This window comes from Syngnathus leptorhynchus, chromosome 22, assembly GCF_054491065.1.
Source record: "Syngnathus leptorhynchus isolate UIUO chromosome 22, UIUO_Slep, whole genome shotgun sequence".
In the NCBI taxonomy this organism is placed as follows: domain Eukaryota; kingdom Metazoa; phylum Chordata; class Actinopteri; order Syngnathiformes; family Syngnathidae; genus Syngnathus; species Syngnathus leptorhynchus.
In genome coordinates this window covers 5,143,777-5,169,058 of record NC_141216.1, presented here as the reverse complement: position 1 = coordinate 5,169,058, position 25,282 = coordinate 5,143,777, and the positions used below count along the sequence as shown (strand labels likewise).

The 25,282-nt window shown below is 44.8% G+C and overlaps 2 protein-coding genes across 2 annotated transcripts; one reads left to right on the top strand and one right to left on the bottom strand.

Moving 5' to 3' along the window:
* Positions 1–1,641: 1,641 nt before the first annotated feature.
* LOC147039590 (glutamate receptor ionotropic, NMDA 2C-like) lies at positions 1,642–16,161 on the bottom strand. The gene is made up of 16 exons (XM_085903535.1): positions 16,016–16,161; positions 14,787–15,144; positions 14,488–14,586; positions 11,528–11,593; positions 11,212–11,400; positions 10,797–11,137; positions 10,079–10,193; positions 9,436–9,647; positions 8,712–8,880; positions 7,439–7,592; positions 7,106–7,231; positions 6,610–6,839; positions 5,930–6,090; positions 5,461–5,648; positions 4,360–4,592; positions 1,642–4,275 (listed from the first exon to the last, which is right to left on the bottom strand). The coding sequence occupies exons 2-16, from the start codon at positions 15,126–15,128 to the stop codon at positions 2,761–2,763; spliced, it is 4,140 nt and encodes a 1,379-aa protein (XP_085759661.1). The 5' UTR covers positions 15,129–15,144; positions 16,016–16,161; the 3' UTR covers positions 1,642–2,760.
* A 7,457-nt stretch (positions 16,162–23,618) lies between these two features.
* Positions 23,619–24,984, top strand: bhlha15 (basic helix-loop-helix family, member a15). Its single transcript, XM_085904181.1, has 2 exons — positions 23,619–23,771; positions 24,190–24,984. Exon 2 carries the CDS (start codon positions 24,251–24,253, stop codon positions 24,809–24,811), a length of 561 nt encoding a protein of 186 aa, XP_085760307.1. The 5' UTR covers positions 23,619–23,771; positions 24,190–24,250; the 3' UTR covers positions 24,812–24,984.
* The last annotated feature ends 298 nt before the right edge of the window (positions 24,985–25,282 follow it).

Here is a 25,282-nt window from a genome sequence, read left to right as displayed (position 1 = left end):
ATTCAATCAGAAGAGTCAAGGAGCCAAATTTACCTTTAGATAGCATCTTTCATGCAAAATGACAAAATTGGTCATTCTTTGTTTCCGCCGGGAAGGTATCATCGAAAAAGCAACAGCATGTGTAGCCTCTAGCTAAATGACCTGATTTAGCATCTGGACCAGTGAGTGAGACAGAAGGAGGACGAGGAGATGGACATGAATTCAATGAGTCTCCAGAAACTCTCTCTAGAGGGATTGCTTTTGTCTTGGAAATTGATTATCTCAGATTCTAGACGATAAGGATTATGTAAAATAAAGGATTAAACTGATAAACAATCAGGATGAATGTCACTGTGTTGGCGAACCCGGCAGGTTTTGGAATCGTCTCCCTAAAGTTCTAATAGCCCCTGTCGTCTTTTTGATTTCCTCTGGGAAGCTAACTGAAATGGAGTTGGCTCTTCCATTTCACGAAGCTCTGTCCATATCACCTCCAAGTAACATCTGCACATGAAAATAGCCCGGAGAAAAACAATTTTTTTTTCGCCAGGTTTAATTTTTGGCGATGTGGCGCTCTGTAGAATCTTTTGGCTTGATGAACAGAAAATCACAAAGTTGTGATGTCACTCATACAAAAACTTTGATATGGTAATTAAGATGCAATCTGTCTCATTAAGTCACTTACCCTGTCTTTAAATCGGTGACAGACACAATTCCCCGCCGAAGGCTCCGTTATCAATCATCACCCCGGCTATTTTAGAGATTACAAATGAGATTTAATATTTAAAATCGCACGACGGGGGCGGGAGAATGTTTCTCTGGATTCCATCTTTATTGTTCCGCTTATTCGATTACATTCTTTCCACCACCCCCGTACCTTGAAATTGGGTTTGAATAGAAGGCAGGGCTTGCTTTCCGGGCCCGTCTGAATGGGCCAAGCTGGGAACGATTGTATCGGAATTGTGCCTGAAGATTGGGCTAGTAATTAACGTTCCTGCTAGCTGGCAGATCCAATCGTCTCGGATTGGGAGACAAGCTGCGGCCCGAGCCTGACACACACACACACACACACACACACACACATTGGCTTTAGTGTTTCGATAAAGCCTTGATCGTACCTCTTAATCCCAACGCGTTTGAGTGTCCAGATTTGTAACCCGTTAACCTCTGACCCCCTACCCAACTTTTCCGACAATACCAACCCTTTACCCGAACCCCAAAAATGTTATCAACTCAAATAATTGTCAGATTACACTTTGAAGACTTGGTTTTCGTCGCAACGATGAAACGGGCTGCGTCACATGGTAACTTTCATCTTCTTTGATGAACGAGGTTTCCAGACACCTTTGGAGGGATTTCCGCTCAAACGTCTCCCACTTTTTCCCTCAGTATTCTCTCATTAACACCCCTTGTCTCGCAACCACAGAAATAGATCTCGCGCTCACTTCCCCACCTGTTCTCGTATACCCCCCCTCGCTGCCCTATCTCTGCATGGCTCGCTGTTATCTCCCCCATTCTTGTGCTTTTTGATCTATACGCACTAAAGGTAAATAAACGTACTAAACTTGACAACACGAATCGAGATCTATTTATAAAAATAGACACACATTTGTAGTCATCCCAAAAGGCTCTTTAATTGGTCTGAGTGATTAATTACAGGGTGAGGGCAATTGGTAATATAGATAGTATAATAGCTTTCAATCACCTCATTTAAAAATTGATTATTAAGCAATTAAAAGTGGCGCGAGGGAAGCGGGGAGGGGGGGGGGGGGGGATGACGAGGGAATACAAAAGAGTGGAAAAGAGAGAGCGATGAAAATCCTAATAGGTAAACTGAGCACGTATATTAGTAACAAATATGCTATCTTGACACAATGTGCCAGAAACGTGAATAGAAAATTTGTGAGTGACTATAAATTCCTATTGTAAGTCGATTACATGAATGACACTGAAATAACATCTTATCAATATAACATTTTGGAATAAATATTCAAAGTATTGTGAGGCCCTTGTGTAATTTCTGTGCTGTATTGTGGCCCTACAAGGAGCACATGGTTGGAATGAATAAGACACCTCGTGCTGGTCAGTGCTGTCCGGATAGTACCACCCTCGTGTTCATGTGGACTTTGTTCACGTTTTTCCGAGACTCGTATGGCACCCACCTGCAAAGTTTAGCGGCGAGCCGTTATGTTGTTTCTGTCTACTCCTGCTAACAAACAAGCTAGCCTCCAAACTATCAAAACATCGAACAATAAGCTTAAAGCTTACTGATCCACGCGATTCTTCTTCTCTGACAATAATAAGCTACAGTAGTACGTTGTTATAAAAATAGATAGCCGCTTTGAAGAAGTTACCTGATGTCTGTTCGCAGATGTCTCAAACCGATATCATCCTAGCATAGCGCTGCCCTGTCAAAATTTCCTCAATTCTTCACATATGCATTCTTTCATAACGCGTTTGTGTTTTGTTTTTTGGTGACAGTTTGGAAAGATGTGATCCTTTAATCCCCGTCGCTATCTCTTCACAGTTGGCGACATGACACCCAGAGTTTGGATCCCATCCACAGTAAAATATGTACACCACGAATCACAGCATGAAAAATTCCGATTATACTTCGATCACAAAGCGACACCATGGACAATTTAGTGCACGAAACGCACAAGCGAGAGGATCCCATCTTCAGTGCATATGTTCACAATCGTTGAAGGTCTCCCCCCCAAAAAAACACGATTAGCCAACCTTCTCCACAGTGGTCAGTTGTAAAGTCTCCTTGGTCTTTATGGTTCACACCTCCGACTCCAAACTGGACACCCGTTTCCAGGGTCGGAGCACGCAGGGGCTCCCTGCTGCCTGGCCAACTCCTCCCTGACTTCCTTGCGTCTCCGATCCAGTTTGGGAGCTCTGATAAATCCCGTACAGGCTGTCCTGGTACAGCAAGGACCGCTGTCCCCCGCATCGCCCCCCACCGCAGGCCAGGAGTTGGCATACGGGACTGGCTACTGAGTGACTGCCTGGGGTCTGGTTGTGGTTTTGAAGGTCAAGGGGGGAGTGGTAGAGCGGTAGCCCGGGATAGGAGTTCAGGTAGTGGGCGTACTGTCTGCTGAGCAGGCTGGTGGCTCTCCGTACCATCCCTCGCCCCAAGCCGGCACCGTACCGCACCGCCTCACCGTATGTCGGGAGATGGGTGGACTGGGAATACCTCAGCCGTTGGCCTTTACGACCAGCGGGCCTCCTGTGATCCTCCCGTATGTGGAGGTATGCCTGGTTCCGCGGGAGGCACAGGTTGTTCCGGAGGTAGGCGGGGTTGTGGGCCTTTGCAGCCATGGTTGGCGTGAGGATGCACGGGAACAGGTCAGGAAGCGTGGAGGGCGACTGGCTGGAAAGAGATGATTGGGACTCGTCGAGCTGGTGGATCTGCTCGCTGCCCCATGTTGCTTTCAGGAATGAGGGGCGGCGGCGCCTACGTCTTCCCCTCAACATGAGATCCTCCGGAGGCCAGGATCTGTAGTTCTCCACCGGAGGACACGTCCCTTCCACCGAGTAGATGCTCTCCATGCTGGGGGTAGAGATGTGTTTGCACTGGAGGTTGTTGGCTTTGAGCTCGCTGAGGGTGAGCTTGTTCTTCTCGTGATCTCTGTACTTTCTTCTCTCTGTGTCACCATCCCCAGACTGGAAGCTTTTGGATCTCCGTTTCCTCTGGTGGATGCCTCCCTCCGTGTTTTGGTTTTGGACCACGGGGACAGGATGGGAGGTATAGATGTCAGGCAGCTGCAGGTCTGTGTACGAGATGAACCTCGAGTGCGGGTGGGTGTCTACATATAGTCTTCCGGTGGTCTGGTAATGGCGGGGATGCTGATGGGGGAGCGTTTCGCTGACCGCCAGGTGCGGGCTGCTGAGGCTGGACACGGGAAGCGGGCGCTCGTATAGACAGGGAGTGGAGTGGGTTGGGAGCGTGTAGCGCAGTGGCGTGGGTCTGCTGACGCACCTCTGCGGCGAGATAGATTGCTGCGGGAAGGACACGTGGTTCTCCATGACATACGCAAAGCCTCCGGGTACCGTCTCGGCAGCCACATGGGGGACACGGACCGGCAAGCCGCTCCCGCTGTGCCGGCTAAAGTGCTCGATCGTCTTGGTGGCATTGTCAAGGGAACTCTCGACATTGGCGGTGGACACCAGGTCCTTAGCGGTGCGCAGCATCTTCAGCATGTTGGCTTGGGCATAGTTGGATGTCAGGTCAGGTTTGGCTAGACCGGATGAACGGCCGTGATCTTCTACACCCTTGAAGCAACTGTAGATACCCTGAAAAGGAAAGAAAACCGAATAAATAGCTCGTGATTGATGCTAACGAGGATTCCGATGAATGTTTCCTTTCGTGGGCCTCACCCGACTGATAGCCAAAAGAAAGTCGAGTTTATGGGACTTGTGGAGCGAGTGGCGTAGCTTCCAGTAGAGCAGATGCTCCCAGGCGAATACCAGCAGGCTGAGGCCCATGGCCACCAGCAGCATGTAAAAGACACCCGCCATGTTGTCAATGTCCAGCTTGCTGCTCATCACCTCGTTCTTCTCGTTCTGGCAGATGCCCGAGAGCCACACTGTCTCCAGCCGTTGTGTATCACCTGGAATGATAGAATACATTGAAAAAAAAAAACATGGCTGCCGCATGGGAGGTTTTATCACTTGATTGTCCATCCGCATTATCATAGCTTCATGGAAAGCATAAAAGAATATGTTTATGGATAAGTGTTGAGACTTAAATCCCTCCGTGAAGGTATGAATATTAACTCTGTACCAGCAGCTTTCATGGTTTGTTTATAATGCTGTATACAGTGTGTGTGTGTGTGTGTGTTTGTATAATGTATTGTAGATAATCGCGCACGCTCCATTCCCATGGATTTCATTCTTCACGGAATGCCTGCCTCCATTCTGCAAAATAAATAAGGGTACGCCATATATTTCCTTTTAACCGAGTAGAGCCAGGATGTAAGGCATTGGTGTCAAACTTTGGCCAGTGGGGCAATTTTGGCCCGTAGTGTAATTATATATGGCCAGCCAAGACGAAATTTGTGTCAATACAAAAACTGCGAATTGTCTTCACGACTTTCTAGAAATAATTGTATGACCATTCATCTTAATATGGGACGTTCATATATTTATTTAACGGCCCTCCGAAGGAAACTACGACGACGATGCGGCCCGTGACAACAATGACTTTGACAGGGGAAAGTTTTTTTCATATTTTGAGATACAATCCCAACGCCTTCGTGTCGAATGTCATAACAACGGGTAAATTGTCGGCGTGTTTGTTAAAAACGTTCATCGTCGATTTTTCTTGCTCGTTCCCAAGTGGTAAAATTGTCCTTTGAGTTAACAACCGCAAGCATTGACATTTGCCTGGAGAACACAGACAAAGCAAAGCGGGGGTCCGCGTTTTCTCTCCACGCTTGACACAATGGCGTTACGCAAGCTTTTTGATCGCTCGCCCACCGTCGCCGAGGAACTGCAACAGCGCCAGGTCGATGAGCCTCTTCCAGCGTGAGTCTTTCTGCAAAGCGATGCCGTAGCCGGTGGTGGCGAAGACTTTACCGCTGCCGATGGTGACCAGCTTGCAACCTTCGTCCTTGCCCGCCATGTAGTTGAGTACGGCCGCGTCGTAGATGAAGGCATCCAGTTTTCTGCAAACAATTCCACATTTCTTACACAGCGACCATGACGTCAATCTATCTTTTGTACTCTCCCAAATATAAGCCATTTCACCTCTCCCCAAAAAGACAACACTTTGAAATACAAATGAAGCACTAGAAGTGATTTTCTTAATCTAAAAATATATCCAGCACATTCCTGAAATATGCGCGACAAAAAAAAAAAAAGTGTCATCAAACGAAGTAGCAAGAGGGCGAGTTAAAAATAAGTCTTTTGTGCAAAAAAAAAAAAAAAAAAAAAAAAAAGACCGTACCCGGTTTTGAGGCTGTCGAGCGCCTCTTCCACACCCTTTTGGTTGTACTTCATCATGTGCGTGTGCATGTCGGGATAGTTGCTTCGGATGTTGCGCTCCGTGCTGCCGTTCGGGACCGTCCCGAAGCGGAAGGGGGGGTAGTGCTCGTGCGGCTTCTGGAACTGCGGGGAAACCAAGGAGACTTGATGACGGGATGAGAGGAAAAGAAAAGGGACTGACGTGAGGGAGAGTAGGGGGAAAAAAAGAATGAGGAATACGTGAGTAGTAAAAAGACATGTAAATGAGGAAAAAAAAAGGGGGGGGAGCGAGGACTCCGAGGAAGAATGGAGGTGAAGGCGAAGGGAGGAGGGGGAACGGATGAGGCACTTCTCCCTTAAATCCAATTTTAAAAGCATATTTTCTTCGCCGTCAAATCAGCCGCAAGATTCCACGAGCGCCGAAACGTGTCGCTTTGTTGCGCTGCGTAGCTAGCAAAACTGGCTACCTGAATAAATAAAACAAAGATGTTTTCTTATTGACTACAGGTGACATTTAGCGAGGTGTTTTTCTTGAAGCGGGAGGGGGGTGAGGAATGCGAGAACACGGCGTTGGGATATTGATGGACAAACACTTTAGATCAAAGTCATTGATTGGTTTGAGGAAATCGTCGGGTTTCCCGCTGGCCTCGGATAAGCTCTCACCTTCTTGTCGGAGAGGCCGGAGACGGTGTCGATGTACTGCTCCTGGATCATGAAGGCGGCCAAGTTGGCGGTGTACGACGCCAGGAAGATGACGGCGAAGAAGGCCCAGATCAGCACCATAATCTTGCTGGTGGTCCCTTTGGGGTTCTCGATGGGTACCGAGTTGTTGAACACGATGCCCCATAGCAGCCAAACCGACTTGCCGATGGTGAAGGTGGGACCGCCGGGAGCTGCGTACGGAAATGGAGGAAACGGCAATTTCCATTACAGCACAAGCTGAGCGGGCGCCGACATCCATCTTAGCTTCGATTACCGCGCTGACGAACGCTAATTAAAAAAAAACGAGAAAGTGACCTTTCGGACTCGTGCAACCGGGGACGTTCTGTCAGAAGTGCATGCCGGGATTGATTAGCTGCAGCCCGGGAAGTCGACACGGGCTCACGCATGCGGACGGAGGTTAGCCGGAACGTACTGGGTTGTTTTCTCCAAAACGTACCTTTGGCGCTCACTAGGCTGCGGTTGTACCCGACCGGACTGAAGTACTCAAACACAAACACCGTCACGGCCACCACCGTCAAGCACATGACGAACATCATGACCCACACGGCCGGACTGTACGGCTCTGCGGGAGGAAACAAGCGTCAGTGGGTATGAATTTGTTTCGCATTTTGTTGTTTGGAAGAGGACATGGGGGATTTAGTTGTAGGCTCCAGCTAGCGGCGGAATAAAAGCTTAACAGAAAGTTTTCCTGGGGAGGCGGCGGAGGAAGGCACTTTTTTAAAAGTAGGCCATCCCGGGAGAAAGCGGGAGGAGCCGTTAACAACCTCACCGAGGAAGGCGGACGGGGAGACGGTGCCGTTGCTGCGGGCGACCATGACGCTGATTCCCGTTTCCACAAACGGCACAGAGAAGTCGATGATCTCCGAGCGTTCCTCGTTGATGGTGAGCGAGCCGATGGCCATGTCGGCGCGTCGGTACACAACCTGGAAACACACGTTTGACGCATTGTGTCGATCGGTACTCAGAGAAACCGGTAAATTGTCACATACATCATTTTATCGCATATACATATGCACATGTATAAATATAAATATATGATTAAAATTTATATATATATATATATATATAATTAAAATTTATATATATATATATATATAGATATACATATAGATATACATATATATAAATTTTAATGATATATATATATTTATATATAAATAAATTTAAATGATATATATATTTATATATAAATAAATCTAAATACAAATATGAATACATAATAATAAATATAAATAGATACCAATAAATACAAATATATAAATATACATACATATATACATATAAACATTGGGAGCAGATGCACATGCTAGGCTCCTCTCTAGAAAAACACCTGCTCGCGCCGCCTTACTCTCTCATGCAGCTTTTTGATGCGGTCCATATGCATGTGTGTGTGTGTGTGTGTGTGTGTTTGTGGCACCATGTGTGTGCACGCTGTCACACCACTGACCCACTTTAGAGTCCATCAAAGAGTCCACACTGTAGCGAGGCAGGTGTCTGTTGGGAGCCTTTCAGCGCTAATAGCGTGGAGGAAGACGACATAACGCATATATTAGAAGTTTAGTATCGATTGGTTCCAGCTCCAAAGTGTGAAAAGCTTCATTTGTCGTGGCTTAGTTTGTACTGCTGTACAATTTGAACTGCAGCAGCAGGATAAAGAAAATCTTGTCGGTCAATGTTTTGATGAATTGAAAATGTGAGACCCCATTTATCATTTTATTGTAGCTTACAAAATTGGGACGCAGGTTTCAAATTGTGTAGACGATAATAATACAGAGGCCTATAAAAGGTCATTTATTAGGTATTAAAAGTGGCTGATAAATGACAAAAAGTTGTTTTGTCACTTCAAAGAATTTGAAAGTTCCCCCCGAACGGCAGCTCTGCTCTCGACAGTAACTTGTGACTGCAAGCAAATTTAAAGCTACAAATGCTTGTTGTGCCTGCAGGTGAAACAACACTCAAGGAACCTGCGGCATATGTTTTTTGTTTGTGAAACTTAAGGGAAAAACTTTTCTCTGTCCTTCTTTGATGCCACCTCCGCTTACCTCACCAATCATACCGTTCCAAGTGCCGCGCACCAGTTTGCCGTGCTTGCCGTTGGTGACCAGGTAGAGGTCGTAAGAGAATTTGATGGTGCGGGAAAGTTTCTTCAGGATGTCAATGCAGAAGCCCTTGCAGCACAGTTTTGTGTACGACTCAGAATGGCCGATGATGCTGAGAAAATAAATAAATAAATACAATTGATTTTAATTATATTTTATTTTATTTTGTTGATTATTTATATTATAATAATAAATAAAAAATAAATAAAATAGATCTTAATTTTTTTTACATTTTATTTTGTTGATTATTTATATTATAATAATTATTTTAGCTTGCATTTTTTTGTTTGCCAGAGTACAATCTGATTGAAGGAGGGATGTGTAGGATGAATTATAATGAATTATTTGATTTGTCATTTAATTTCTAGTTAAACCCATACATCCTTTTTTGTCCCGTCTTGCTACCCATAGAGTCGTTACATAAAAAAAAATTATCTGGCATACTGACTGCTAAAAGGCAGAAGTTCTCCAAACAGGAGCTCAGTGCATGTCATTTGCATAAAATTGCCAAATTTAGATTCGGCTCGCGAGCTTTTTGATCAGTGAAACAAACAAGTCAGCTCGACGGCTCGCTCTTGACCTTGCAAACAAACAAAATATAATCTCATCCCGGCGTCTGGTGACACGTTTTCGGAAAAAGAGCCTAGACATCCGCGTCTGTGTGTACCTTTCAGAGTGATTGGACTGGCGCCTGCAGGGCACCGTGTTACGGACGCATGTGCCCGTACCGGGGTCCACGTTTTCAACTATGACGAAGGGGCGCTCCTCAAGAGTGGCCACGGTCAAGTGGCGGTCATCTGTCACATGCTCCAGAAAGTTGCCGTAGCGCGGCCACACCGGGTAGCGCACCTGCAGGATGCCCCGACCGTAGGTGCCCACCTAGGTTCAGGTCAAATATGCGGGGCAAAATCATTTCTGCCCCTCAAAGTTGAAATACACACATCATACATGTTCATATATACACACTAGCTGGTCTGGTGGCAGTGATGAATGAGGTGCCTCCAAAGCGGAAATAAATGATTTCAAGTGTAGCTGAGATTACGTTTTACGTCGAGAGCGTTTCAGTACACCCATCAAAACGTTTTCTTGCATTACCTATGAAATTCTTAGTTAGCATTAGGCTAGAATTAGCCTGTCATCTTCCAAGCAGACTCATTTTTGCTCCATTTTTTATTTATTTTTTGTCAGATGAATAATATGTTAAAGTAGCATAATGCACATTAGCAAAACCAACCATCTGTGGAGATAATGTCTCATCAGGAAGTTGCGAGATTTACGAGGGAGGAAACGAATTTCCGCCTCACCCATACCTTATCCCACACCCGTTCTCTATCCAGGGCGATGATAACCATAGAAGGGTTGGAGAGGAAGCCCCTGCTGTTGAATGACAGGTCTCTCCTTTCCCAGGTTACATTCAGCATGTGCCTGTGAGAAAAAAAGTCATCCTTATTTCCAATCAAGAAAATTCTTACCACATCACAAGAGGGGAATTTGCATATTCATTTGTAGGCTTGCAATCATCACTTTCTAATTAAACCTGCAGCTTCCCCAGGAGGCTTCAATCTAATGCCGGGTAAGTCATTAGGGGATAATAGGAGGCCGGTAGTGTTGTTCCGACTGAGGCCATTTGTGCTGTTTGTTATACGGCGTACGTACCATGCGATACGGCCATGACAGATTGGCTTCTGAATAATAAATCAAGGTTAATTTGCATGTTTGGCCACAGGCAAGCGGGACAGAATGACTCTTGAGTCAAGGGTTAAAAACACACACACACATAAAGATGATTAATGAGTTAGGGAAAGAAAAAGGGTAGCAATTAAATCTGGGTTGGTTAAGTTGGGTGGTAAAATTTTCCAACGTTTTTGCAAGTACGATATTGTTTTGAATTACTCGGGACAGGGAATCCAAAAATAACCTTAGGCGATGAGCCATACGCTGCTTCACCGAGTCTCAAGACATGAAGAACTTTGCAGACTTGGGAAAGTAGTTGTCAAAATGGTTGAGCGAGGGAATTGGAAAGCGTACCTGAAAAGCGTGTTGTTGCCCGAGTGCTTTGCGAGTTTGCTGCAGTCGCCGTGTCCTTCGGGGATGAAGCCGTGCTGCTTCTTGAAGCTCTCGGCGCCTTTGGCCACGATGGCGACGCCTTCGCGTACCCGCTGCCGCAAGCTCTTGCGCCATTGCTCCGTGATGACGCCGATGACGCCCACGGGGAAGCTGGCGGGTGGTGATACCTCGGGGTTGCCCACAGCTGAGCTGGGCAGGATCCAGATGTAGCCCGGCCCCACCAGACCCACCTCAAAGGCTTGGCGGAAAAGAAAATGTGCCTCCTCAAAGGAGCAGTACACCAGAAGGACCTGCGAGTCCACCTGACGATAACCCACGCTTGAAGTTAGCAAAGAAATTATAGGATCAGTTTTAATATGTATATGAAATATTGGACCTGTTGCAGAATGCGTCGGGTCCTCATGTCGTTGGCCCCGACGGACATCTCCATGGTCAGGACGTCCTGGAGATCCCACATAAAGTAGGACGTATCCGTGTAGGCCTGAACGATATCCACGAAGGTGTCGTATCCCGGCAGCATGCTAGTGATGATGGCAAACTCGCCCCAGTCGTACTCCTCCATGATCTAAAATTGAAAGTGATAATGTTTTGGAGCCCTTTTGGTAATCAAGGGTTAGTAGCGGTAATCAAAATGATTCCTATCCAAACCCCAAATTCTTTTTCTGGTGGACAAAAAAACTTGAGCAACATACCTTGAACATGCAGAGGACCTGCTGCTCCAGAGACGCTCCCATCTGTAGGAATGACGAACCTTCCGACTGCCATAGAAAGTACGGCAATTAATGACAAACTTTACAGATTTAAAAATATAATCATTTGGGACACAGTTTAAAATTAGATTTTGAATTTACTACATTTTGAATGTCTCTACTGTGTGATCTTTCGTTATATTTATATTTTTAAAAAAATGCAATCTTTTCTAATAGAGCAATTATTTCTTTTAAACATGACATTTAAATTGAACAAAAACATCAAATGGTCTTTCTTGCACACGGCTTTTTGTAGGAACTCTCGGAGAACACAATGACGTTTGACATTTTATGTATGCTCATTAAGTTTCTGTGTTTGCTCTCAAGTGTGTGTGAACCAGCTGTTCCCTTTCTGTCACCACGTTGCATGTGTGTTAGCATTCGTTAGCATATCATCTGTGCGTGCGTGTGTGTGTGTTAGCATACATTAGCATATCTACTCATACAAGATGGGATGTGATCTTTAGAACCGACATAGGGACTGATTTTGTTACGTTTGTGTCATCCCATGTTACATAATGAGGTACATAAGCATAAAAAAAATACATTCTGATATCTTTTATAATATTTGGGAGATCTGAAGGAAGACAGCTTTTAATGCAAAATATTCTGATTTGATAGCTGCTGCAAGAAGGCACCGGAATAAAGTACAGTATTTATTTTAAGAGCGGCACTACAGGCGCTACACCGACATCACGTCTTCTCGCACATGTTCGCCGATAAAAAGTAGTGAGGGCGGGAACACGTAGTGTTAAACTGTCAAAGTGCCTTTTGGGATCTGACTCTCCGGGCCTCGTCTCCGAGGGCGTAGAGCTGTCATCCCCACCCCTACCCCCCTACTCTTGAGAGCTGTGAGCCTGAGGAATCGGAAAAGAGTATCACAGCCAGACTCGCCGTCATTCAATTTAATCTCAGTCTGGGGTTGCTCGGGCTTCGCCCCGGGAGGGTGCGGTGCTGCCGCGACACGGAGCCAGCCTTAAAAATAGCGCACAAGCCTATCACTGCAAAAAAAATAACAATAGGGATTTAGTACTTGATAGTGACAAGGTGCGTCACTTTAAGAAGTCACGTTAACCTCCAAATAGGATGTCACCTTAAACTTAACTCAACGAACGAGCTAACTGTAAAAACTCCACCATACAACGTTCACCGATATGATTGACAAAACACAAACAAAACATCAAAACATGACACCTTGTGGTCCACTTTCTGTCGCCATGACCTTGGCGTGTTCACAAATCCGTAATTAGCAATCTTACGGGAGCGTATGCTAACATAGCAGCGCACCTGCGCCGTGTCACAAACAAATAAAACGACTCAACGTGGCTTTTTGTGCAAGCTCGTGATTGATGTTTGCAGCCAAGAGACACGTGGAAGCATTTGTCACAATTTGAGGCCACCGGCACGTTTGCTGTACTCTTGGACCAGAAGTGGTCCAATAAGTCTCACCGGATCACACCGCCATTTCTTTTTTTAGGATCTATTCATGTATTTTTAACAGGACAGTTTGACCCGCTTTCTCCGTTTGTTTTTCTGACCGCTCACTTCTGGCCTCTTCCGAAAAGGAGGTCAACCAAATCCGAAGCCCAGCGGTATTCCAATCGTGGACGAATTTTTTTTCTCGCCAGGAATGAAACTTCATTAATTAATACCAGCCCGCCTTCAAGTGGTTGGCTTGATCATTTGATAGAGGCGGTGAAACTAGCATGGGGCCAGATGTGACACGGAACTTTAACCCAGGATTGACCCTCCGATTTTAAACTTGACAAACTTTATATACAGCTCTTAAACTGAACCTATTCCACTGCTCAGGCATACCTAATAAAGTGTCTAGTAAATCTTCAAGTCGCAAATGGAAATGACGCAAGGCGCATCTGAATGCAGTCCATACACACAAAGGCCATAACCCGCTCTCATAGGACTTCCTCCCCCGCCTTCCGTCTTTGTTGTTAAGCGACCCAGTTGGGTGTGTAAAGGGGGGGGGGCGGATGGAAGGGCCGGGGTGAGGCTGCCGCTTCTCTTTCCGACACCATCAAAGACGTTCGTCATAGCGGGTATTGATAATCAACAGCCATTGAGGCGAGAAGAATCAGCCTCTCCACCTGCACTATTGTGTCTAACAGTCTCTTTTTCCCATTCGGTGCTCAAAAGACATTTTAATACTGAATAGATGCTACAAAGTGGGTATGCAAAATAGATTTAAGGGATGGGGGGGGGGGGGCATTTTGGGGTGACGGATAAGATCAACGAGGGAGCCAAAGCCTCCTGAAGCGTCTCATTAAGGCTTTTAATGGTGTCCTGCAGCTCAGGGTCGAGCAGACGGTTTCTTAATTGAATTCAACACTTGAGAGGAATTTACATGAGGGCAAGAAAGGAATTACGTAATCGGGGAACTCGGCGGTATATACGCCGTTAAATACCATGTAAATATCATACAATAGAGAATATTAAATGCCATGTATGGTAAATATCATGAATGAGCATTATTCCTGGATGGATTTAGAGCCCTACTCTTAAAACCCTAATGAAACCTAACAAGCAATGAGTCCAAGGAACCTGACTCGCAACTTCTTCTCCCACTGTATGCTATTATTGTGTGCGGGAGTGTTGATGCGCGTCTACATGTGAGAGCGAATGCTAAAAATACAAGGTGTTGATAACGGCGCTTACGCAAAGAAATCAAGACGTGTGAAGAGATGAAGACTTTTGTTCCCCCCCCTAAAAGCTGAGCAACAACAAACGACTTATGTCAGGTTTCTCTTCTTCATCCACTTTAAAAACCATCTCATCCTCGAAGAAGGTTCCTTCGTTAATTTTCCCCTTCTCCTCCTTCTTCAAGCATTCACAGATGAAAGAAGCTGAATGAGGTCAAAGGTCGCCATCAAACTATTAAAACTCAATACCTTATACGGGATGACCACCGCCGATCCGCCGCTGATGCCCACGATAGGCAAAGCCGTCTGGGTTGACAGGAAGTCCAGGATTTGCGCCACCTCGGTCACCTGAAGACCACCCCAAATGATGTCAATGAATCTCGGCCTCAATGCCACTATCCTCCACGGTGTTCCATAAAAATGGCTGATTGATGACAAAGTTACAGCACGGCAATAAAAGGCGGCGAACGGCGACGGTTTCGCATTTCAGTAAAACAGATGGTAAGAAGGACGCTTGAGGGTTTTCATTTCACAACATTGACTCTCACCTGTGTCGTGGCACCTGACCCAACATCGTCTTCAAACACAACGCCGTGCAGCTTCTCCGTCGCCATGGTATCGCAAAGGCGGGTGAGCAGGTCGCGCGGATTCGTGTCGTTCACCAGCACAGTCACGGGGCTCACCACCACGGGCAGGTCCACAAAGTTCTCGCCGCTCAGCCGGCCTCGTACCTCGCTCTGATAACTGGAACCGCTGAACACCACCGCCACGTTGATGGACGAGTGTAAGAGGAGAGGTCGCCCGTGTAAGGGTCCCGGGAATGCGATGAGGAGAATGACGAAAAATGGGGACCAGGGAGAAGGTGTGAACTTTCTCCTTGGAGTGGCCATGTTGGCACCCTACTTCCTGTGTGGACAGGACAGAACATTCTTAACTTCATATATTACCCAAACGAAGTACTGATACTTGAAGTACAGTAACAAAGTATGTTTTGTTCATATCCGGTAAATGTGTCAGTGTGTGTCGGCCATGTAATCCGCCTTAATCCTGCCCCTGGTGTCATGTTGGTAATCATCATTCCATCGCTACACGAGTGACAGACGAGCCGACAGACGATACATAGTTTGTTTTCATGTGTGTCTGTCTGCTGACGAGGATTTATAATCATTTTTTTGTCCGGAAATGTCTGAAATCGGTACGGGCTTTATCACACTCTGAAGCATCTGCCGAATCGTTCTTTTGATGCTAAGTTCAGGTGCAGCAAACATTTGGCCCAGCTGAGCCATTCAGTGATGTTCAATGATTAATTTATTCAAGATCACGTGTCCATATTACTCTACGGATTTGCCAAACCTACAGCGACGATACAAATCAACTGTCAAAACATCCAAATGTGAAACCGCTACAAAAGACCGACTTAAGAATCCGAAAACGTTTTCTCCCGGACCTTTGACTCGACACTCGCTATGCAGGACAGGGCGGCTAATTAAATATTCAGAAGGTCAACGTTGGGTCGCGGACAGGCCAATCGAGTGGTGCGTTCTTCATGAATGTTAACGATACCGACCGAGCTGACATGAAAGGACTCCTGGGGAAAGAATGGCTAGCGGAACAAATCAACCTAAATGAGCCTCCGGCTAAACGTTTAAGGTCGGTAGTGTTACGTTTTCACCTTGCTTGTTATACAGACGTACATGGGACAAGTTCTCGTTGTTCTCGTTCAGGAAGTGACCCGTCTTTATCTATTCATTGACACACTTGGCAGTTTAGCTCTGACCTTTTGTTAGGATCCCATCAACCTTGGTAGCAAAAAGTGAACTGTGCTGAGCAGTGGTGCCTCATTTTACTGAAGGTCGCTGTTCAAAACCTGAATGGAACTCTTTTGAAGATCTTTCCTTCACGGATCAATAGCTTTGATAGAACGCATCTCTTTAATATCGTGCAGGTGGGCCCTCTCATAACCAATAAAGACTTGGGCGTCGACTACTTTGATAGGCCACCGAAGTGTCTGAAACGTCCGCGGCCTTCAAACCTCTGGGATAATTAACAACACATGCCCCGCTTTGATTCAAAGCAACAGCCGAAGCGGGTTAAGCGCGTCCTCGCTACTCTTGGCGGGCTATCAATCATTCATCTTAATAAGGTTTTGATGCTCGCGGTCTTTGAGGTGCACGGCGCGAAAACAAAGCGGCGGTTATTAGCTGCCGAGATCAGCGCTGAGGGGTCACGCTTTGGAAAGATGGAAGAGGAAAGCGCCTCTTGTTTTGGTTTTGGTTTTTACACTCCATGTAATTTGGATGCTACTTCTTTTGTCGGTTCTCTAATTTGATTTAATTGGTCTGAAAATTGATTTCCTATACAAATAATATATCTCTTCTTTCTATGTCGGCGATGTACAGCGAAGGCAATTGAACACTAGATGGCAGAAATTATAATAATCTGCGATTTTAAGAAATCGAATTAATGACATTACCATTCATTTCAATGGAAAACTATTCTTTGAGATACAAACGTTTTGTATTATCAGCGTCGGCACGGAATATTGTAGGCAACGTTATCTGCTCGTCACGACTGCTCTTTTTTTTTCCATGCGGGATGAATTACAAGTCAAGCCTCGGTATTTGGCAGTTTAATAAGAATAAGCAAATAAATGGCGACTGAGGGAGGCGAGGGGATAGAGTCTTCCTTTAACAGTTTAATCTCTGCTAGATGATGCAGATTACTGCGTATGCGTGCTTGTCAAAGGCCTTCGATGGATAAGCGGAACGGTAACAGAGAGATTGCGACATAGAGAGGATATTGTGTTTAATCTGGTGCGAACAAAGCACGACTTGACCTTTATTTAAATCTAAAAAATGCTTGAAAAGACATGAAGCTATTTTATGATATATTTTTTCCAGGAGACAAACTTTGAAACATTTTTTCCTAATTCACCTCCACCAAGTCTGCTTGGCCTTTCCAGGCCTATTGGGTGACAACCTGTTGGAGGGAAATGCCAGCAGACGTGTTCGGTAAGCGCCTGGCGGGGATACACACACACAGCAGTCAAGTCGTTTACGCGCTAAGCTGCGATGGGATGGAGTCCTCATGCTGAGTCCCCGGAGGGTAGGCAGAGGAATGAGCAGAGAGGATCTACTTGACGGGATGAGCGCCACCATCACCATCGTCACCAGAGATTTATCATATGGTTTGTGAACTTTACCTTCATCGTTCAAAAATGGGAACTATAGTCTTTCCATACGGTGAGCCGAACCGTGACGATAGTCATTAGGGTTAATGTTCAAATTGGCCTCAGACTCCCGGTTTCGTTAGTCCTAAGGGAGTTCTGGTAATGGGAGGTACGGAGGGGTTGACATATCTCCTTCCTAAATTGGCTCAAGCGCTTAACGACTAGGGAGATGAAAGAGGGACTCACGTATGCATCTAAGAATTCATATGCATACTACAATATTCCACACATTGATTGGAACACTGTGAATGACGGCGACTGTAGAAATATTTTTATTCCATGTGTTCCATGGAAGTATACAAATGATTTTTCCATTTAAGAATCCATTGACAAAATTCAAGACAGTTGACCAAGTATTATGATGAGTGAATATCCCTTGAATAAATTGATGACAACCCATTGGTTAGCAATAGCGGCTAATAGTGTATAAATTCTCAGGAAATTTGAATATACACGACTGCGCGGTCTGAGCTATGGAGGCATACGTCTGCTGCCATACGCATTTATCACAATTAGGATTTAAGCAGCTGCCGCGGTATGAAAACACACACCCTTCTCTGCATGGGGTGGGGGTGCCGCCCGTAACGATTTGACAGCTTTACAGGAAATCGTTGTCGGATGCGCAAGATGAGTGACTTTGAGGGGACAATTGGTTTTCTGACACTCAAAAGAAAATTGACAGTAAGAGTACAGCTGTCATAGTTAGACATATAAATCTCACCGGGGATATATGTAAATATCGCAAATTGTGGTGTTGAAATTCATGGTGGCTGTAAGACATGAAAGTGAAGATATATTTCAATGAGAATATATATTTGATAATTCCACCCTTGAAGTCTGAATAGTAGACAAAATTGGTAGGCAAAACCCGGATGTACAAAAAAGTCCCAGGTAGTCATTTTGGGTCATTCTGGACAGCTTGACAAACCAAATCAGTTTTATGAACTTTCATCCCTAAACTGTGACCCCAAGACTCAAGAAGGACATGTTAGCTCCACTCAGATGTTCTTTCCAAAGATTAAAAGGTTGTTCTTGGCCCAATGGTTACACTGAGTATGAATGTGTGTGTGTGTGTGCAAGTACTCACCTGGGCTTCGTGCAGCCATCCAGCACTAACCCCCACCACGCCATCCCAGGCATCGATCCCTTCCCAGATGGTGCGACGTTGGATCTCGCCGTAGCTATCAAACCTCAGCGTCCTTTCAAGTGTGTGTGGTCACTTGCTATCTGCGGAATTCTTAACTCGGGGAATGCAGAAAGGAAATCAGCTTGTGTGTATCCAAAGTTGAGGAAAGGTACGGCAGCTAGGATCTCCAAGTTAACAACTTCCTTCCATCTCAGCTGCCAATAATCTCCATGGGGTTTGGGTCTAGGAAAAAGTTTTCCATCTTGTACTCCGCAGGGACAAAAGCAAAGCCGGTCCTGATGTTGGGAGTAAAAAGTGCAGGGCACAAGCAGGTCTTCACCCTGTTGATTTCTTCGTATTTTTTATGATTTGGGGAGGGTTGGAGAGTTTTGCTTACGCCGTAATACCGCCCGCTTCACCTTTTCATTTTGTCTCCGTGTGCTTCGTCAGAGGAGGGGGCTTCATGTGAGTTGGGATAATAATAGTGTGAGGATTTATCCCACTCGCTCCTCCTCCTCTCCCTCCTCCCTCCGCCACCACTCACTACACTCCGCATTTCCTCAGTAATATTCACCTCTTCTCATCATTTCAACACATCCCAAGTTTTTTTTTTTTTTTTTCCCCTGCTCAATCACCTTTGTTTCCTGTGTCATCAACAGGTCTGAAACCAATGCCATTAATAGGAATGTGACCAGAGCACCCCAACACACATGTATACGTAAAAAAAAATAAAACAAATATATATAAATATAAATATATCCATATATATACATCTAAAAAAAAAAAAAATATATATATATATATATATATATATATATATATATATATATATATATATATATATATATATATATAATATATTCATACTCAAGTGTGTCTTCTTCACAGTTAGACGTCACGTTTACCTTAGTCGTGCCTGTCACGCTCACACCATCCGACGGGCTTTTTTTTTTTTTTATGAAGGTATTTGAAAAGTCGCTTCTGCTGATGAAAGCCGAGCGGCGTGGTCAGGTGACAAGTCTTTTTAGCTATAAATACGCACATGCCAGCTAAAATAGAGCATTTGAGTTTGGTTGAGTCAAGCTCACAGACGTGTTCATTTAAGTCATGACGAGGTATTCAATCAACGATATCTGTCATTGGTTGTTTTCACTGATGCTGTGATGTCTTATAACACATTTTTGGACGAATATTTCTGTTCTAATTAATTAATTTAAAGAGTGTCAGAGGAGGAGTTGATGTCAGCACTATCATCAGCAACTTCACAAATGCTCCAAGCTAAAAACAGCAACTCTGCCTTCCCAAATGGCATCCATGCCTGTTTCGACGAAAAGCTAGCCACTAGCTAAAAGACAGCGAGTTCATCTTAAAAGTCATTAAAGTCATGCATAGGCACATTTTTTACTTTGTAAGTTTAAGCGGGGGTCAGAGCACAGTCAAAGTGTCACAAATTAGAATCCATCAATGTGCCAAGATCAGAGATATTGGTTTTTGTTGTCTTGCCCAAATAAAACATAAAAAAAAAAAAAATTACAGTATCTGAAGTGGCACGGGCACGATCCCAAAAGAGCGATTCATGCAAGCTATCCCAAGAATGTGGCTGAACTAAAACAAAATTGCTTTTGACCGTTGTGCTGGTCTACTCTGTAACTACACAACAGGAAACATTTTATTGGCTATTGCTGTCAAAGTTGGCTCGACCAGTTATTAAATCCAAAAGTTCCCATTCTTTTTCCTCCGTGCAATGTGATGTAAGTGAAAACGTGATTGTTTTAGAAACTGACGACTTTTAGAAACAAACAACGAGGCGGCTTGCCAATTGTTTAGCGAGAACGGAACCGGCAACGGAAAAAAACGAGTACTCTGTACTTCCAGTAGCGTCTGGTCCACTGACCTGAGGAAGCACAATAATCATTAAGGGAGGCTGTCTGATGCATAGCGGCAATTTAATCCACAGTTTTGAAGCGGAAACGGAGACACCTCTGAGTTTGCGGCGGGCCTTCGGGACAACTAAAAGCATTCGGTCCGTTGACTTGGGAAAACTGAATGGAGTCTAAGATTGGTGCATGTCTAATGGAGGGAGGTGCAAGGCCATGTCAGGTTTTAAAAACAAATTTTTTAAAATGGACGCAGGCAGCCAGAACTTGAGTGATCTCGTTTATGGGAACCAGTTAAAAATTGAGCCCTAACTGTACAAAGAGTCAAGCCAAGTCGTGATAGACGCATGGATTACTGTTTCAAGGTCAGGCGATGATAAAAACAGTCAAACTTTTGACAGTCTGAGTTGGAAGAAACTTTAAGAGCTGTATTAATTTGCTGCTCCAGTTTGGAGGGTCTATTTTAAACGCTAACTGAGTGACCATGACAGTTTCGATTCAAAATCCCACAAAGTCATTGATTAGCAATGAATCTGATTGTTCATAAAAGAACATACATTTGGTAATCGTCCACATAGAAGTGGAATGAAATGCCGTATTGATCTAAAAACAACAAGAGACCAAGAATTGAGCCCGGCGGAACTCCTTTGGTGAGATGATTTGAAATCATCAATGCTTTCATGAAAACTGATCGATATGACCTGAACCATTTAAGGGCAGTCCTCGGAATTCCGTAAACTACTTTAATCAACTCCTTTGGGCTACCAGGAATTATTTGGGAATTCAAGGCAGTGGGGAACTGAACAGGAGGAGAAGGGTTAATAACCGGACGAGGGCACAAGGGGAGCTGATCTAACCGAATGTCAGACTCCTGAGTTAAAATCCAAAACATGAGTAAAGTGTGCCATCTGATGGTCATTAGCAAGAGGTGACATAGACCCTGCTATTTTTCTTGATTTTCACTTTGTAAGTTTTGATCTGAGCTGGTTAATCATTTCCTAGGACTCAACAATAACTGTGCCAATGGCGTGACATTTGACCCTTCTAGTTGATGGTTTCGAAAGACATTTCATTTAATTGTCTTTAAATACATATTTTAAATATGTTGGGTTTTCTGTACGTCTTTTTAAAATCAGAACTGAAGTTAGCTAAGCACCTGCCGATCTTGAGTTTTTGTAAACTGGGCCAATAAGGCCATCTGCTGGATTTCCACTGTTTCTACTTTCACTGGTGCTTTTACTTTCATTTGCATTGAGAGCTTTAAATATACCAAAAATGATGCATTTGTGTAATTTAAAGGCTGCTTGGTCATTTGAACCCCGGCAGATTGTTTCATGACCTGATGAATGTGTGTGCATGCGTGTGTGTACTTCTATGTCCTTTACGTCACAACCGCTGTGAGTCAGCTCCCCTCTACCTTTCCTGAGTCACTCATCCAGCGGTTGCCTGGTTACCCGTGAGCGGGGAAAGTTTCCGATTGCGTATTTGTTTCCGTAGATAGACGGGGGGGGGGGGGGCACTGATATTTATTCAGGAACAATAATGCATGTGTTTGTGTATCATCTAATGGACAAGTCAGTATTAGGACAATCTGTTGTTTAGCAAGGTGTGTGGAAATGATTATGTTGTGCTTTATAAACAATGAGCAGGATTTGGGAGTTTATTCTTCATTTGAAAGAAAGCCCGAGTAAATGAAGCTTCAAATTTGCTTCATGAACCGGTTTTATTTTTTTTTGGACTCCTCTAAGATGAGACTGTTGGGTTACAGAAAGGGTTAAATAAATAGCAAGTCAGGGTTGAATAGAGAGTCAAAAAAATAACAACTGTCTCATGAAGCAATTTTGAAGCTTCATTTTTCTATTCCTACTAAAAGCCACTAATGGATTCCAAGAAGAAGTCATGAGGGACTTCTGGCTAATATAGATATAACGTGAGGTTGGAAAACATTGAGGCAACTAGTTAGATCAACTGAATTCGCAGGCTACAGGCTATTGACCTATTTTAAAACTAACCAGCATGGGTATGTGCGGTGTGGTTTCGCCTGCGGGTTTTTTACCGTAGAATGAGCACGTCTGATCTTAGCAACCATTTTGACTATTTCATCACAACAAACTTTTCTGCAGTAACACACATAAAGCAGATTCAGTGCCAGTTTCAGTAGATCCACCAAATCTATTCCAACCTTGAGCTGGGAGATAACAAGAAGGTACACGGCGCTTATGGCCCGACGTGACATCCACACTTGTTTTTCTTTTCGACCCGCGGCTTCGGCCTGATGGAAAAAGTGACAAGCAGTCTAGATCTTGACCCCCCCCCCCCCCCTCTCTCTCTCTCTCTCTCTGATTCGACTCCCCGCCTCCTTGCTTTTTCGTGATGAGTCAGGGGCGTCTCCGCACTGTAAATGGATTCAAGGCACCTGTTGTCCGTGACATCACAAGTGTGTCAAGTAGTGGGAATGACACGATCGCCCGCTGCCCGTTGATTACACAGTCGCTTGCGTAAGAGCTGCTGGTAGCTTTCCAGTAGCACATCTAACGTTACTTTTGAATGCCAACTTTTATCCTTGCAGCTAAGCTAGCTACAAATTTTCTTTATTTTCGTAAATATGTTGTTTCGATAGTCTTTTTTTTTCCCCACTTTTCTTAAGAGGCCAATGTTTGCTTGCCTCATTACCGAAGTGTATTCAGCTCTGAATTTATCAAGGCGGTGGTGACTAAATAAACAGTGCAAAGCCTTCGAGGCCAACCAAGTTAGAAACTGAACAAACTCAAACTAGAAGATAATGTTTCCACAGAGCCAGCATCAGCAAGTTTGGGTTGATTAGATACCTGGCAGGACCAGTCCAACACACACACACACACACACTGTGACACACAAGTTACTCAAGGACGGAATATATTATTCTTGTTAATTTCATGTTGTGCTGAGCAGAATTGCTTCATAGATCATTAAAAAAAAAAAAATGCATGATAGTTTTGCCCATTAGTGTATTATGTGAACTAAAGTGAAGTTACTGCAGGCCCTATTAGTGTGTGTGTATGTGTGGAAGGAGGAACGGTGGGTCGGGGGCGGAGCTTTTGTTTGTGAGCCGTACAATGATTGGCCGAGGAGGGCTACGTGTACCTCATTCTGCTCCGGGTCCCTCGTATGTGAGACTGCCACCTGCGTGTGTCGGCTGCACGGTCATGCAAGGCGGCTTTCCCCACGACCTGCTCATCCACGTATGATGGTACGTCCAAAAAACTGACTGCAAGATTTTTCTGTGAATAACCATCAGGAAAAGGAAAAGTTGAATTAAAAGGTAAGGATCTATATTTTTAATTGATTGCATTGATTGATAAGAAGTTCAATGTAAAAAGCTAGTGATGAAACAATATTTATTTTTTTCATAAAGTGGTTTCGGGGGTTTGAATTGGGGCATTTGTGTTTCAACATGAACATCCAAATCAATAAGAGCAATGGTTGAATTAGTCATTTGTTTGAGTGGCGTTTGTGAGTCTAACCTTGAAATTGACATTATCTCGGGGGCAAGGCGGATAAGCTTCAGGCCAACATCGTGGAGTTTTCACACTGCAATAGACTGGCTACTTCAATTGGAGACTGGCTCTGGAAAAAATAAAAACGAATTCCCGATAGGAGATCATATCTGTGCATTATTGATCCTGGTAATGTGATTTGGTGTGATGTAGTTAAAACTCATCTGTCACTTTGTCCTCAAGGCCCACAGGCACTGTGACATATTTGGAGGGGAGGAAAAAACAAAACAAAAAAAAAAACAGGATGAAATCCAAGGGGAAAGCTATAAAAGCATCCAGAAGAACCTGGTCTGACCCGGAGCCAGAACTGGAACCAGATACGGAAGCGGAACCGGGCTCCAGTGAACAAGAAGATTCGGAGGCCTCGGTGAGGATCGGTTGCTCCTGGAGAGGTTCCTTGAGGAGCAGGGAGGGCAAGCGGCAAGGAGGGGGCGGAGGTCGTCGGCGACGCGGCTCCACCACCAAGGAGCGCAGCATCCGACGTTTGGAGAGCAACGAGCGGGAACGCCAGCGCATGCACAAACTCAACAACGCCTTCCAAGCGTTACGTGAAGCCATCCCGCACGTGAAGACGGACAAAAAGCTCTCCAAGATTGAGACGCTGACACTGGCAAAGAACTACATCAAGGCCTTGACTTCCATCATTCTGGACATGTCGGGGGCCTGCCTCCCCTCTGGCGAGGTCCCGTCAGAGGCCAGTGCCGCCAAACTGCTTGAGTGCTACCAGAAACATCTTGAGGAGGAAGGCGAGGAAGGGCTCACCCAGTATCTCACCCACATGCACAGTTTAAGCCAACACAGCTAGCAGAGCAAGCTAGTGGACTTTGAAGGGGGGGGGGGGAAATCGAGTTTTATACCGCAGCTCTTGAACACTTAAGTGGGCTGCTCTTCAAGCGAAACGAAGGATGAACTTCAGACTGTTCTCTCTCTTTTTAACGTCTTAGTTTGGAAGCTGGGAATTCTTACTCTCCTTTTGTAACCGAGTGATCTTCCTGCTTTTTTTTTGTCAGTGGGGGGGGGGGGGGGGGGGGGGGGGGGGGAGAAAAACTGCCAAGCATCGCCTTCAGTCAAAAAGTCAAGGAAGAGAGCACATGCATTTAAATGAAGTGTTTGCTCATTTGCTCATGGTGGAGATGATCGCCCTAAGAACACAACTGACTTGTCTGACGAGATATTCGTTTTTTTTTTTTTGGAATGTCCCATGATGGGATATTGTACTGAAGATGAGCTATCAATAAATGTGTGTATTTATTGACTGCTCTTTTATCATGCATTT